The sequence below is a fragment of the Oncorhynchus nerka genome, linkage group LG5 (genome assembly GCF_034236695.1).
Source record: "Oncorhynchus nerka isolate Pitt River linkage group LG5, Oner_Uvic_2.0, whole genome shotgun sequence".
Taxonomy (NCBI): domain Eukaryota; kingdom Metazoa; phylum Chordata; class Actinopteri; order Salmoniformes; family Salmonidae; genus Oncorhynchus; species Oncorhynchus nerka.
In genome coordinates, this window is record NC_088400.1 from 2,836,084 (window position 1) to 2,850,674 (window position 14,591).

Sequence of the window (14,591 nt, forward strand, 5' to 3'; positions counted from 1 at the left end):
GGCCCCTTTAGCAGCCCTGGGCCCCTTTAGCAGCTCTGGGCCCGTTAGCAGCCCTGGGCCCCTTTAGCAGCCCTGGGCCCCGTTAGCAGCCCTGGGCCCCTTCAGCAGCCCTGGGCCTCTTCAGCAGCCCTTGGCCCCTTTAGCAGCTCTGGGCCCAACTCTAGCAGCCCTGGGCCCCTTTAGCAGCTCTGGGCCCTGTCAGCAGCCTTGAGCCCCGTTAGCAGCCCTGGGCCCCGTTAGCAGCTCTGGGCCCAACTCTAGCAGCCCTGGGGCCCTTTAATAGCCCTGGGCCCCTTTAGCAGCTCTGGGCCCTGTCAGCAGCCTTGAGCCCCTTTAGCAGCCCTGGGCCCCTTCAGCAGCCCTGGGCCCCTTTAGCAGCCCTGGGCCCCTTTAGCAGCTCTGGGCCCAACTCTAGCAGCCCTGGGCCCCTTTAGTAGCCCTGGGCCCCTTTAGCAGCTCTGGGCCCTGTCAGCAGCCCTGAGCCCCTTTAGCAGCCCTGGGGCCCGTTAGCACACCTGAGCTCCTTTAGCATCCATGGGCCTCTTCAGCAGCCCTGGGCCCCGTTATTAGCAGCCCTGGGGCCCGTTAGCACACCTGAGCTCCTTTAGCAGCCCTGGGCCCCGTTAGCAGCCCTGGGCCCTGTTAGCAGCCCTGGGCCCCGTTAGCAGCCCTGGGCCTCTTTAGCAGCCCTGGGCCCCGTTAGCAGCCCTGGGCCCCTTCAGCAGCCCTGGGCCCCTTTAGCAGCCCTGGGCCCCTTTAGCAGCTCTGGGCCCAACTCTAGCAGCCCTGGGCCCCTTTAGCAGCCCTGGGCCCCGTTAGCAGCCCTGGGCCCCGTTAGCAGCTCTGGGCCCCTTTAGCAGCCCTGGGCCCCTTTAGCAGCCCTGGGCCCCGTTAGCAGCCCTGGGCCCCTTTAGCAGCCCTGGGCCCCGTTAGCAGCCCTGGGCCCCTTTAGCAGCCCTGGGCCCCTTTAGCAGCCCTTGGCCCCTTTAGCAGCTCTGGGCCCAACTCTAGCAGCCCTGGGCCCCTTTAGCAGCTCTGGGCCCTGTCAGCAGCCTTGAGCCCCTTTAGCAGCCCTGGGCCCCTTTAGCAGCTCTGGGCCCAACTCTAGCAGCCCTGGGGCCTTTAATAGCCCTGGGCCCCTTTAGCAGCTCTGGGCCCTGTCAGCAGCCTTGAGCCCCTTTAGCAGCCCTGGGCCCCTTTAGCAGCTCTGGGCCCAACTCTAGCAGCCCTGGGCCCCTTTAGTAGCCCTGGGCCCCTTTAGCAGCTCTGGGCCCTGTCAGCAGCCCTGAGCCCCTTTAGCAGCCCTGGGGCCCGTTAGCACACCTGAGCTCCTTTAGCATCCATGGGCCTCTTCAGCAGCCCTGGGCCCCGTTATTAGCAGCCCTGGGGCCCGTTAGCACACCTGGGCCCCTTTAGCAGCCCTGGGCCCCGTTAGAGCCCTGGGCCCTGTTAGCAGCCCTGGGCCCCGTTAGCAGCCCTGGGCCTCTTTAGCAGCCCTGGGCCCCGTTAGCAGCCCTGGGCCCCTTCAGCAGCCCTGGGCCCCTTCAGCAGCCCTGGGCCCCTTTAGCAGCCCTGGGCCTCTTTAGCAGCCCTGGGCCCCTTTAGCAGCTCTGGGCCCAACTCTAGCAGCCCTGGGCCCCTTTAATAGCCCTGGGCCCCTTTAGCAGCTCTGGGCCCTGTCAGCAGCCTTGAGCCCCTTTAGCAGCCCTGGGCCCCTTTAGCAGCCCTGGGCCCCGTTAGCAGCCCTGGGCCCCTTTAGCAGCTCTGGGCCCTGTCAGCAGCCTTGAGCCCCGTTAGCAGCCCTGGGCCCCTTTAGCAGCTCTGGGCCCAACTCTAGCAGCCCTGGGGCCCTTTAATAGCCCTGGGCCCCTTTAGCAGCTCTGGGCCCTGTCAGCAGCCTTGAGCCCCTTTAGCAGCCCTGGGCCCCTTTAGCAGCTCTGGGCCCAACTCTAGCAGCCCTGGGCCCCTTTAGTAGCCCTGGGCCCCTTTAGCAGCTCTGGGCCCTGTCAGCAGCCCTGAGCCCCTTTAGCAGCCCTGGGGCCCGTTAGCACACCTGAGCTCCTTTAGCATCCATGGGCCTCTTCAGCAGCCCTGGGCCCCGTTATTAGCAGCCCTGGGGCCCGTTAGCACACCTGAGCTCCTTTAGCAGCCCTGGGCCCCGTTAGCAGCCCTGGGCCCTGTTAGCAGCCCTGGGCCCCGTTAGCAGCCCTGGGCCTCTTTAGCAGCCCTGGGCCCCGTTAGCAGCCCTGGGCCTCTTTAGCAGCCCTGGGCCCCGTTAGCAGCCCTGGGCCCCTTTAGCAGCCCTGGGCCTCTTTAGCAGCCCTGGGCCCCTTTAGCAGCTCTGGGCCCAACTCTAGCAGCCCTGGGGCCCTTTAATAGCCCTGGGCCCCTTTAGCAGCTCTGGGCCCTGTCAGCAGCCTTGAGCCCCTTTAGCAGCCCTGGGCCCCGTTAGCAGCCCTGGGCCCCTTTAGCAGCCCTGGGCCCCTTTAGCAGCCCTGGGCCCCTTTAGCAGCCCTGGGCCCCTTTAGCAGCCCTTGGCCCCTTTAGCAGCTCTGGGCCCAACTCTAGCAGCCCTGGGCCCCTTTAGCAGCTCTGGGCCCTGTCAGCAGCCTTGAGCCCCGTTAGCAGCCCTGGGCCCCTTTAGCAGCTCTGGGCCCAACTCTAGCAGCCCTGGGGCCCTTTAATAGCCCTGGGCCCCTTTAGCAGCTCTGGGCCCTGTCAGCAGCCTTGAGCCCCTTTAGCAGCCCTGGGCCCCGTTAGCAGCCATGGGCCCCTTTAACAGCCATGGGCCTCTTTAGCAGCCCTGGGCCCCGTTAGCAGCCCTGGGCCCCGTTAGCAGCCCTGGGCCCCGTTAGCAGCTCTGGGCCCCTTCAGCAGCCCTGGGCCCCTTTAGCAGCCCTGGGCCCCTTTAGCAGCTCTGGGCCCAACTCTAGCAGCCCTGGGCCCCTTTAGTAGCCCTCGGCCCCTTTAGCAGCTCTGGGCCCTGTCAGCAGCCTTGAGCCCCTTTAGCAGCCCTGGGCCCCTTTAGCAGCTCTGGGCCCAACTCTAGCAGCCCTGGGCCCCTTTAATAGCCCTGGGCCCCTTTAGCAGCTCTGGTCCCTGTCAGCAGCCTTGAGCCCCTTTAGCAGCCCTGGGCCCCGTTAGCAGCCCTGGGCCCCTTTTATCAGCCATGGTCCTCTTTAGCAGCCCTGGGCCCCGTTAGCAGCCCTGGGCCCCGTTAGCAGCCCTGGGCCCCTTTAGCAGCCCTGGGCCCCTTTAGCAGCCCTGGGCCCCGTTAGCAGCCCTGGGCCCCTTTAGCAGCCCTGGGCCCCTTTAGCAGCCCTGGGCCCTTTAGCAGCCCTGGGCCCCTTTAGCAGCCTGGGCCCGTTAGCAGCCCTGGGCCCTTTAGCAGCCCTGGGCCCCTTTAGCAGCCCTGGGCCCCTTTAGCAGCCCTGGGCCCTTTAGCAGCCCTGGCCCCCTTTAGCAGCCCTGGGCCCCTTTAGCAGCCCTGGGCCCCTTTAGCAGCCCTGGGCCCCGTTAGCTCTGGGCCCCTTAGCAGCCCTGGGCCCCTTGGGCCCCTTTAGCAGCCCTGGGCCCCTTTAGCAGCTCTGGGCCCAACTCTAGCAGCCCTGGGCCCATTTAGTAGCCCTCGGCCCCTTTAGCAGCTCTGGGCCCTGTCAGCAGCCTTGAGCCCCTTTAGCAGCCCTGGGCCCCTTTAGCAGCCCTGGGCCCCTTTAATAGCCCTGGGCCCCTTTAGCAGCTCTGGTCCCTGTCAGCAGCCTTGAGCCCCTTTAGCAGCCCTGGGCCCCGTTAGCAGCCCTGGGCCCCTTTTATCAGCCATGGTCCTCTTTAGCAGCCCTGGGCCCCGTTAGCAGCCCTGGGCCCCGTTAGCAGCCCTGGGCCCCTTTAGCAGCCCTGGGCCCCTTTAGCAGCCCTGGGCCCCGTTAGCAGCCCTGGGCCCCTTTAGCAGCCCTGGGCCCCTTTAGCAGCCCTGGGCCCCGTTAGCAGCCCTGGGCCCCTTTAGCAGCTCTGGGCCCGTTAGCAGCTCTGGGCCCCTTTAGCAGCCCTGGGCCTTTTAGCAGCCCTGGGCCCCGTTAGCAGCCCTGGGCCCCGTTAGCAGCCCTGGGCCCCTTTAGCAGCTCTGGGCCCGTTAGCAGCTCTGGGCCCCTTTAGCAGCCCTGGGCCCCTTTAGCAGCCCTGGGCCCCTTTAGCAGCCCTGGGCCCCTTTAGCAGCCCTGGGCCCCGTTAGCAGCCCTGGGCCCCTTTAGCAGCTCTGGGCCCGTTAGCAGCTCTGGGCCCCTTTAGCAGCCCTGGGCCCCTTTAGCAGCCCTGGGCCCCGTTAGCAGCCCTGGGCCCCGTTAGCAGCCCTGGGCCCCTTTAGCAGCTCTGGGCCCGTTAGCAGCTCTGGGCCCCTTTAGCAGCCCTGGGCCCCTTTAGCAGCCCTGGGCCCCGTTAGCAGCCCTGGGCCCCGTTAGCAGCCCTGGGCCCCGTTAGCAGCTCTGGGCCCCTTTAGCAGCCCTGGGCCCCTTTAGCAGCTCTGGGCCCAACTCTAGCAGCCCTGGGGCCCTTTAATAGCCCTGGGCCCCTTTAGCAGCTCTGGGCCCTGTCAGCAGCCTTGAGCCCCTTTAGCAGCCATGGGCCTCTTTAGCAGCCCTGGGCCCCGTTATTAGCAGCCCTGGGCCCCGTTAGCAGCCCTGGGCCCCGTTAGCAGCTCTGGGCCCAACTCTAGCAGCCCTGGGCCCCTTTTAATAGCCCTGGGCCCCTTTAGCAGCTCTGGGCCCTGTCAGCAGCCTTGAGCCCCTTTAGCAGCCCTGGGCCCCTTCAGCAGCCCTGGGCCCCTTTAGCAGCCCTGGGCCCCTTTAGCAGCTCTGGGCCCAACTCTAGCAGCCCTGGGCCCCTTTAGTAGCCCTGGGCCCCTTTAGCAGCTCTGGGCCCAACTCTAGCAGCCCTGGGCCCCTTTAGTAGCCCTGGGCCCCTTTAGCAGCTCTGGGCCCAACTCTAGCAGCCCTGGGCCCCTTTAGTAGCCCTGGGCCCCTTTAGCAGCTCTGGGCCCTGTCAGCAGCCCTGAGCCCCTTTAGCAGCCCTGGGGCCCGTTAGCACACCTGAGCCCCTTTAGCAGCCATGGGCCTCTTTAGCAGCCCTGGGCCCCGTTAGCAGCCCTGGGCCCCGTTAGCAGCCCTGGGCCCCGTTAGCAGCTCTGGGCCCAACTCTAGCAGCCCTGGGCCCCTTTTAATAGCCCTGGGCCCCTTTAGCAGCTCTGGGCCCTGTCAGCAGCCTTGAGCCCCTTTAGCAGCCCTGGGCCCCTTCAGCAGCCCTGGGCCCCTTTAGCAGCCCTGGGCCCCTTTAGCAGCTCTGGGCCCAACTCTAGCAGCCCTGGGCCCCTTTAGTAGCCCTGGGCCCCTTTAGCAGCTCTGGGCCCTGTCAGCAGCCCTGAGCCCCTTTAGCAGCCCTGGGGCCCGTTAGCACACCTGAGCTCCTTTAGCATCCATGGGCCTCTTCAGCAGCCCTGGGCCCCGTTATTAGCAGCCCTGGGGCCCGTTAGCACACCTGAGCTCCTTTAGCAGCCCTGGGCCCCGTTAGCAGCCCTGGGCCCTGTTAGCAGCCCTGGGCCCCGTTAGCAGCCCTGGGCCCCGTTAGCAGCCCTGGGCCTCTTTAGCAGCCCTGGGCCCCGTTAGCAGCCCTGGGCCCCTTCAGCAGCCCTGGGCCTCTTCAGCAGCCCTTGGCCCCTTTAGCAGCTCTGGGCCCAACTCTAGCAGCCCTGGGCCCCTTTAGCAGCTCTGGGCCCTGTCAGCAGCCTTGAGCCCCGTTAGCAGCCCTGGGCCCCTTTAGCAGCTCTGGGCCCAACTCTAGCAGCCCTGGGGCCCTTTTAATAGCCCTGGGCCCCTTTAGCAGCTCTGGGCCCTGTCAGCAGCCTTGAGCCCCTTTAGCAGCCCTGGGCCCCTTCAGCAGCCCTGGGCCCCTTTAGCAGCCCTGGGCCCCTTTAGCAGCTCTGGGCCCAACTCTAGCAGCCCTGGGCCCCTTTAGTAGCCCTGGGCCCCTTTAGCAGCTCTGGGCCCTGTCAGCAGCCCTGAGCCCCTTTAGCAGCCCTGGGGCCCGTTAGCACACCTGAGCTCCTTTAGCATCCATGGGCCTCTTCAGCAGCCCTGGGCCCCGTTATTAGCAGCCCTGGGGCCCGTTAGCACACCTGAGCTCCTTTAGCAGCCCTGGGCCCCGTTAGCAGCCCTGGGCCCTGTTAGCAGCCCTGGGCCCCGTTAGCAGCCCTGGGCCTCTTTAGCAGCCCTGGGCCCCGTTAGCAGCCCTGGGCCCCTTTAGCAGCTCTGGGCCCAACTCTAGCAGCCCTGGGGCCCTTTTAATAGCCCTGGGCCCCTTTAGCAGCCCCGTTAGCAGCCCTGGGCCCCGTTAGCAGCTCTGGGCCCCTTTAGCAGCCCTGGGCCCCTTTAGCAGCCCTGGGCCCCGTTAGCAGCCCTGGGCCCCGTTAGCAGCCCTGGGCCCCGTTAGCAGCCCTGGGCCCCTTTAGCAGCCCTGGGCCCCTTTAGCAGCCCTGGGCCCCTTTAGCAGCTCTGGGCCCAACTCTAGCAGCCCTGGGCCCCTTTAGCAGCTCTGGGCCCTGTCAGCAGCCTTGAGCCCCGTTAGCAGCCCTGGGCCCCTTTAGCAGCTCTGGGCCCAACTCTAGCAGCCCTGGGGCCCTTTAATAGCCCTGGGCCCCTTTAGCAGCTCTGGGCCCTGTCAGCAGCCTTGAGCCCCGTTAGCAGCCCTGGGCCCCTTTAGCAGCTCTGGGCCCAACTCTAGCAGCCCTGGGGCCCTTTAATAGCCCTGGGCCCCTTTAGCAGCTCTGGGCCCTGTCAGCAGCCTTGAGCCCCTTTAGCAGCCCTGGGCCCCTTTAGCAGCTCTGGGCCCAACTCTAGCAGCCCTGGGCCCCTTTAGTAGCCCTGGGCCCCTTTAGCAGCTCTGGGCCCTGTCAGCAGCCCTGAGCCCCTTTAGCAGCCCTGGGGCCCGTTAGCACACCTGAGCTCCTTTAGCATCCATGGGCCTCTTCAGCAGCCCTGGGCCCCGTTATTAGCAGCCCTGGGGCCCGTTAGCACACCTGAGCTCCTTTAGCAGCCCTGGGCCCCGTTAGCAGCCCTGGGCCCTGTTAGCAGCCCTGGGCCCCGTTAGCAGCCCTGGGCCTCTTTAGCAGCCCTGGGCCCCGTTAGCAGCCCTGGGCCCCTTCAGCAGCCCTGGGCCCCTTCAGCAGCCCTGGGCCCCTTTAGCAGCCCTGGGCCTCTTTAGCAGCCCTGGGCCCCTTTAGCAGCTCTGGGCCCAACTCTAGCAGCCCTGGGCCCCTTTAATAGCCCTGGGCCCCTTTAGCAGCTCTGGGCCCTGTCAGCAGCCTTGAGCCCCTTTAGCAGCCCTGGGCCCCTTTAGCAGCCCTGGGCCCCGTTAGCAGCCCTGGGCCCCTTTAGCAGCTCTGGGCCCTGTCAGCAGCCTTGAGCCCCGTTAGCAGCCCTGGGCCCCTTTAGCAGCTCTGGGCCCAACTCTAGCAGCCCTGGGGCCCTTTAATAGCCCTGGGCCCCTTTAGCAGCTCTGGGCCCTGTCAGCAGCCTTGAGCCCCTTTAGCAGCCCTGGGCCCCTTTAGCAGCTCTGGGCCCAACTCTAGCAGCCCTGGGCCCCTTTAGTAGCCCTGGGCCCCTTTAGCAGCTCTGGGCCCTGTCAGCAGCCCTGAGCCCCTTTAGCAGCCCTGGGGCCCGTTAGCACACCTGAGCTCCTTTAGCATCCATGGGCCTCTTCAGCAGCCCTGGGCCCCGTTATTAGCAGCCCTGGGGCCCGTTAGCACACCTGAGCTCCTTTAGCAGCCCTGGGCCCCGTTAGCAGCCCTGGGCCCTGTTAGCAGCCCTGGGCCCCGTTAGCAGCCCTGGGCCTCTTTAGCAGCCCTGGGCCCCGTTAGCAGCCCTGGGCCCCTTCAGCAGCCCTGGGCCCCTTTAGCAGCCCTGGGCCTCTTTAGCAGCCCTGGGCCCCTTTAGCAGCTCTGGGCCCAACTCTAGCAGCCCTGGGGCCCTTTAATAGCCCTGGGCCCCTTTAGCAGCTCTGGGCCCTGTCAGCCTTGAGCCTTTAGCAGCCTGGGCCTTTAGCAGCCCTGGGCCCCGTTAGCAGCCCTGGGCCCTTTAGCAGCCCCTGGGCCCCGTTAGCAGCCCTGGGCCCTTTAGCAGCCCTGGGCCCCTTTAGCAGCCCTGGGCCCTTCAGCAGCCCTGGGCCCCTTTAGCAGCCCTGGGCCCCTTTAGCAGCTCTGGGCCCAACTCTAGCAGCCCTGGGCCCCTTTAGCAGCTCTGGGCCCTGTCAGCAGCCCTGGGCCCCGTTAGCAGCCCTGGGCCCCTTTAGCAGCTCTGGGCCCAACTCTAGCAGCCCTGGGGCCCAGCCTGAGCCCTTTAGCAGCTCTGGGCCCTTTAGCAGCCTGGGCCCTTTAGCAGGGCCCTGGGCCCCGTTAGCAGCCCTGGGCCCTTTAGGGGCCCCTTTAGCAGCCCTGGGCCCAGCAGCCCTGGGCCCCTTAGCAGCCCTGGGCCCTTTAGCAGCCCTGGGCCCCTTTAACAGGGGCCCCTTCAGCAGCCCTGGGCCCCTTTAGCAGCCCTGGGCCCCTTTAGCAGCCCTGGGCCCAGCAGCTAGCAGCCCTGGGCCCCGTTAGCAGCCCTGGGCCCCGTTAGCAGCTCTGGGCCCTTTCAGCAGCCCTGGGCCCCTTTAGCAGCCCTGGGCCCTTTAGCAGCCTGGGCCCAACCCTGGGCCCCTTTAGCAGCCCTGGGCCCTTTAGCAGCCCTTGGCCCTTTAGCAGCCTGGGCCCTGTCAGCAGCCTTGGCCCTTTAGCAGCCCTGGGCCCCTTTAGCAGCTCTGGGCCCAACTCTAGCAGCCCTGGGCCCTTTAGCTAGCCCTGGCCTCCTTAGCCCTGGGCCCCTTTAGCAGCCCTGGGCCCTGTGGGCAGCAGCCTGGGCCCTGAGCCCTTTTAGCAGCCCTGGGCCCCGTTAGCAGCCCTGGGCCCCTTTTATCAGCCCTGGTCCTCTTTAGCAGCCCTGGGCCCCGTTAGCAGCCCTGGGCCCTTTAGCAGCCCTGGGCCCCTTTAGCAGCCCTGGGCCCCTTTAGCAGCCTGGGCCCTTTAGCCCTGGGCCCCGTTAGCAGCCCTGGGCCCCTTTAGCAGCCCTGGGCCCTGGGCCCCTTTAGCAGCCTGGGCCCAACTTTAGCAGCCCTGGGCCCCCTTTAGCAGCCCTGGGCCCTGTTAGCAGCCCTGGGCCCCTTTAGCAGCCCTGGGCCCCTTTAGCAGCCCTGGGCCCCTTTAGCAGCCCTGGGCCCTTTAGCAGCCCTGGGCCCCTTTAGCAGCCCTGGGCCCTTTAGCAGCCCTGGGCCCCGTTAGCAGCCCTGGGCCCTTTAGCAGCCCTGGGGCCTGGGCCCAGCAGCCCTGGGCCCCTTTAGGCCTGGGCCCTTTAGCAGCCCTGGGCCCCCGTTTAGCAGCCCTGGGCCCCTTTAGCAGCCCTGGGCCCCGTTAGCAGCCCTGGGCCCCTTTAGCAGCCCTGGGCCCCTTTAGCAGCCCTGGGCCCCTTTAGCAGCCCTGGGCCCCTTTAGCAGCCCTGGGCCCCTTAGCAGCCCTGGGCCCCTTTAGCAGCCCTGGGCCCTGGGCCCCGTTGCAGCCCTGGGCCCCTTAGCAGCCCTGGGCCCCTTTAGCAGCTCTGGGCCCGTTAGCAGCTCTGGGCCCCTTTAGCAGCCCTGGGCCCCTTTAGCAGCCCTGGGCCCCGTTAGCAGCCCTGGGCCCCGTTAGCAGCCCTGGGCCCCTTTAGCAGCCCTGGGCCCCTTTAGCAGCCCTGGGCCCCTTTAGCAGCTCTGGGCCCGCAGCCCTTTAGCAGCTCTGGGCCCCTTTAGCAGCCCTGGGCCCTTTTAGCAGCCCTGGGCCCCTTTAGCAGCCCTGGGCCCCGTTAGCAGCCCTGGGCCCCTTTAGCAGCTCTGGGCCCGTTAGCAGCTCTGGGCCCCTTTAGCAGCCCTGGGCCCCTTTAGCAGCCCTGGGCCCCGTTAGCAGCCCTGGGCCCCTTTAGCAGCCCTGGGCCCCAGCCCTGGGCCTTTAGCAGCCCTGGGCCCTGGGCCCCTTAGCAGCCCTGGGCCCCAGCCCTTAGCAGCTCTGGGCCCCTTTAGCAGCCCTGGGCCCCTTTAGCAGCCCTGGGCCCCTTTAGCAGCCCTGGGCCCCGTTAGCAGCCCTGGGCCCCTGGGCCCCTTAGCAGCCCTGGGCCCCCTTTAGCTCTGGGCCCTTAGCAGCTCTGGGCCCCTTTAGCAGCCCTGGGCCCCTTTAGCAGCTCTGGGCCCGTTAGCAGCTCTGGGCCCCTTTAGCAGCCCTGGGCCCCTTTAGCAGCCCTGGGCCCCGTTAGCAGCCCTGGGCCCCGTTAGCAGCCCTGGGCCCCGTTAGCAGCACTACATACCACTGCTGGCTTGCTTCTGAAGCTAAGCAGGGTTGTTCCTGGTCAGTACCTGGATGGGAGACCAGATGCTAATGGAAGTGGTGTTGGAGGGCCAGTAGGAGGCACTCTTTCCTCTGGTCTAAAAAAATATTGGGGACACTGCCCTGTGTAGGGTGTCCTGACTCTCTGAAGTCATTAACGATCCCATGGCACTTATCGTAAGAGTAGGGGTGTTTAACCCCGGTGTCCTGGCTAAATTCCCACTCTGGCCCTCAAACCATCATGGTCACCTAATAATCCCCAGTTTACAATTGGCTCATTCATCCCCCCACCTGTCCCCTGTAACTATTCCCCAGGTCGTTGCTGTAAATGAGAACTTGTTCTCAGTCAACTTACCTGGTGAAATAAGGGTTAAATAATACAAAAATAAAAATAGCGGCCCTGGGCCCAACTCTAGGGGCCCTGGTCCCAACTCTAGGGGCCCTGGGCCCAACTCTAGGGGCCCTGGTCCCAACTCTAGGGGCCCTGGGCCCAACTCTAGGGGCCCTGGGCCCAACTCTAGGGGCCCTGGTCCCAACTCTAGGGGCCCTGGTCCCAACTCTAGGGGACCTGGGCCCAACTCTAGCGGCCCTGGGCCCAACTCTAGGGGCCCTGGGCCCAACTCTAGGGGACCTGGGCCCAACTCTAGGGGCCCTGGGCCCAACTCTAGGGGCCCTGGGCCCAACTCTAGCGGCCCTGGGCCCAACTCTAGCGGCCCTGGGGCCAACGCTAGCGGCCCTGGGTCCAACTCTAGCGGCCCTGGGTCCAACTCTAGGGGCCCTGGTCCCAACTCTAGCGGCCCTGGGCCCAACGCTAGCGGCCCTGGGCCCAACTCTAGCGGCCCTGGGCCCAACTCCAGGGGCCCTGGGCCCAACTCCAGGGGACCTGGGCCCAACTCTAGGGGCCCTGGGCCCAACTCTAGCGGCCCTGGGCCCAACTCTAGCGGCCCTGGGCCCAACTCTAGGGGCCCTGGTCCCAACTCTAGGGGACCTGGGCCCAACTCTAGGGGCCCTGGGCCCAACTCTAGGGGCCCTGGGCCCAACTCTAGGGGCCCTGGGCCCAACTCTAGGGGCCCTGGGCCCAACTCTAGCGGAGCCCTGGGCCCAACTCTAGCGGCCCTGGGCCCTGGGCTAGCGGCCCTGGGGCCATCTCTAGCGGCCCTGGGCCCATCTCTAGCGGCCCTGGGCCCAACTCTAGGGGCCCTGGGCCCAACTTTAGCGGCCCTGGGCCCAACTCTAGCGGCCCTGGGCCCAACTCTAGCGGCCCTGGGCCCAACTCTGTGGCCCTGGGCCCAACTCTAGCGGCCTGGGGCCATCTCTAGCGGGGCCCATCTCTAGCGGCCCTGGGCCCAACTCTAGGGGCCCTGGGCCCAACTTTAGCGGCCCTGGGCCCAACTCTAGCGGCCCTGGGCCCAACTCTAGCGGCCCTGGGGCCATCTCTAGCGGCCCTGGGCCCATCTCTAGCGGCCCTGGGCCCAACTCTAGGGGCCCTGGGCCCAACTTTAGCGGCCCTGGGCCCAACTCTAGCGGCCCTGGGCCCAACTCTAGCGGCCCTGGGCCCAACTCTAGCGGCCCTGGGCCCAACTCTAGCGGCCCTGGGGCCATCTCTAGCGCCCTGGGCCCATCTCTAGCGGACCCTGGGCCCAACTCTAGGGGCCCTGGGCCCTTTAGGGGCCCAACTCTAGCGACCCTGGGCCCAACTCTGTGACCCTGGGCCCAACTCTAGCGACCCTGGGCCCAACTCTGCGGCCCTGGGTCCAACTCTAGCGGCCCTGGGTCCAACTCTAGGGGCCCTGGTCCCAACTCTAGCGGCCCTGGGCCCAACGCTAGCGGCCCTGGGCCCAACTCTAGCGGCCCTGGGGCCATCTCTAGCGGCCCTGGGCCCAACTCTAGGGGCCCTGGGCCCAACTTTAAGCCCTGGGCCCAACTCTAGCGGCCCTGGGCCCAACTCTAGCGGACCTGGGCCCAACTCTAGGGGCCCTGGGCCCAACTCTAGGGCCCTGGGCCCAACTCTAGGGGCCCTGGGCCCAACTCTGCGACCCTGGGCCCAACTCTAGCGGCCCTGGGCCCAACTCTAGCGGCCCTGGGGCCATCTCTAGCGACCCTGGGCCCATCTCTGCGACCCTGGGCCCAACTCTAGGGCCCTGGGCCCAACTTAGCGGCCCTGGGCCCAACTCTGCGGCCCTGGGCCCTCTAGCGGCCCTGGGCCCAACTCTAGCGGCCCTGGGCCCAACTCTAGCGGCCCTGGGGCCATCTCTAGCGGCCCTGGGCCCATCTCTGCGACCCTGGGCCCAACTCTGGGGCCCTGGGCCCAACTCTGCTGGGCCCAACTCTAGCGGCCCTGGGCCCAACTCTAGCGGCCCTGGGCCCAACTCTGCCCTGGGCCCAACTCTAGCGACCCTGGGTCCAACTCTAGCGGCCCTGGGTCCAACTCTAGGGGCCCTGGTCCCAACTCTAGCGGCCCTGGGCCCAACGCTAGCGGCCCTGGGCCCAACTCTGCGACCCTGGGGCCATCTCTGCGGCCTGGGCCCAACTCTAGGGCCCTGGGCCCAACTTGTGACCCTGGGCCCCCACTCTGAGCCCTGGGCCCAACTCTGGGCCCTGGGCCCAACTCTGCGACCCTGGGCCCAACTCTAGCGGGCCCAACTCTAGCGGTCCTGGGCCCAACTCTAGGGCCCTGGGCCCAACTCCCCCTGGGGCCAACTCTAGCGACCCTGGGCCCAACTCTAGCGGACCTGGGCCCAACTCTAGGGGCCCTGGGCCCAACTCTAGGGCCTGGGCCCCAACTCTGGGCCCTGGGCCCAACTCTGCGGCCCTGGGCCCAACTCTAGCGACCCTGGGCCCAACTCTAGCGGCCCTGGGGCCATCTCTAGCGGCCCTGGGCCCATCTCTAGCGGCCCTGGGCCCAACTCTAGGGGCCCTGGGCCCAACTTTAGCGGCCCTGGGCCCAACTCTGCGGCCCTGGGCCCAACTCTAGCGGCCCTGGGCCCAACTCTAGCGGCCCTGGGCCCAACTCTAGCCATCTCTGCGACCCTGGGCCCATCTCTAGCGGCCCTGGGCCCAACTCTAGGGGCCCTGGGCCCAACTCTAGCGGCCCTGGGCCCAACTCTAGCGGCCCTGGGCCCAACTCTAGCGGCCCTGGGCCCAACTCTAGCGGCCCTGGGCCCAACTCTAGCGGCCCTGGGTCCAACTCTAGCGGCCCTGGGTCCAACTCTAGGGGCCTGGTCCCAACTCTAGCGGCCCTGGGCCCAACGCTAGCGGCCCTGGGCCCAACTCTAGCGGCCCTGGGGCCATCTCTAGCGGCCCTGGGCCCAACTCTAGGGCCCTGGGCCCAACTTAAACATGACCCTGGGCCCAACTCTAGCGGCCCTGGGCCCAACTCTAGCGGCCCTGGGCCCAACTCTAGCGGCCCTGGGCCCAACTCTAGCGGCCCTGGGCCCAACTCTAGCGGTCCTGGGCCCAACTCTAGGGGCCCTGGGCCCAACTCTAGCGGCCCTGGGGCCAACGCTAGCGGCCCTGGGTCCAACTCTAGGGGCCCTGGTCCCAACTCTAGGGGCCCTGGGGCCAACTCTAGCGGCCATGGGCCCAACTCTAGCGGCCCTGACAGGTGTCCTGTTCCGCAGCTCAAAACACGACAGGATAATAATGAAATCAAGCGAGGCCAACAAACGTTCCTTCTGGTCGGCAGAAACACACGAAACCAATACAAGCGCCCTCGTATTTAACAGAAGAGGAAGAGGCGCCCTCGTATTTAACAGAAGAGGAAGAGGCGCCCAATTTTTATTACAGTAACATGCAAAACATAAACATATAACAGCCAGAGGGATTCCACAAAGAAATGAGACAAAAATTAAACTAATGTCTGTATTTGAATTGATATAATGTGGATTCCTTTTTTATTTTACGAGGCAAGTCAGTTAAGAACAAATTCTTATTTTCAATGAGGGACTAGGAACAGTGGGTTAACCGCCTGTTCAGGGGCAGAACGACAGATTTGTACCTTGTCAGCTCGGGGATTCGAACTTGCAACCTTTCGGTTACTAGTCCAGCGCTCTAACCACTAGGCTACCCAAAATAATTGTACTTATTTTTCCATCCTTTTGGGGACAAAAGTCAATTCATCCTTATTTCCTCCCCAATCAGATTCAAGCTTCTTCTTCGCTTGTAACCT

The 14,591-nt window shown here is 66.0% G+C and overlaps 1 protein-coding gene across 1 annotated transcript in view; it reads left to right on the forward strand.

Moving 5' to 3' along the window:
- The window catches only part of LOC135571843 (spidroin-2-like), a 42,777-nt gene extending 28,632 nt beyond the window's left edge, over positions 1-14,145 (forward strand). Inside the window, exons 2-7 of the mRNA XM_065019016.1 lie at positions 10,861-11,690; positions 11,743-12,124; positions 12,209-12,341; positions 12,437-12,918; positions 13,001-13,378; positions 13,470-14,145. Coding sequence (XP_064875088.1) covers positions 10,861-11,690; positions 11,743-12,124; positions 12,209-12,341; positions 12,437-12,918; positions 13,001-13,378; positions 13,470-14,145 — 2,881 coding nt within the window. The remainder of the gene's footprint in view (positions 1-10,860; positions 11,691-11,742; positions 12,125-12,208; positions 12,342-12,436; positions 12,919-13,000; positions 13,379-13,469) is intronic.
- The last annotated feature ends 446 nt before the right edge of the window (positions 14,146-14,591 follow it).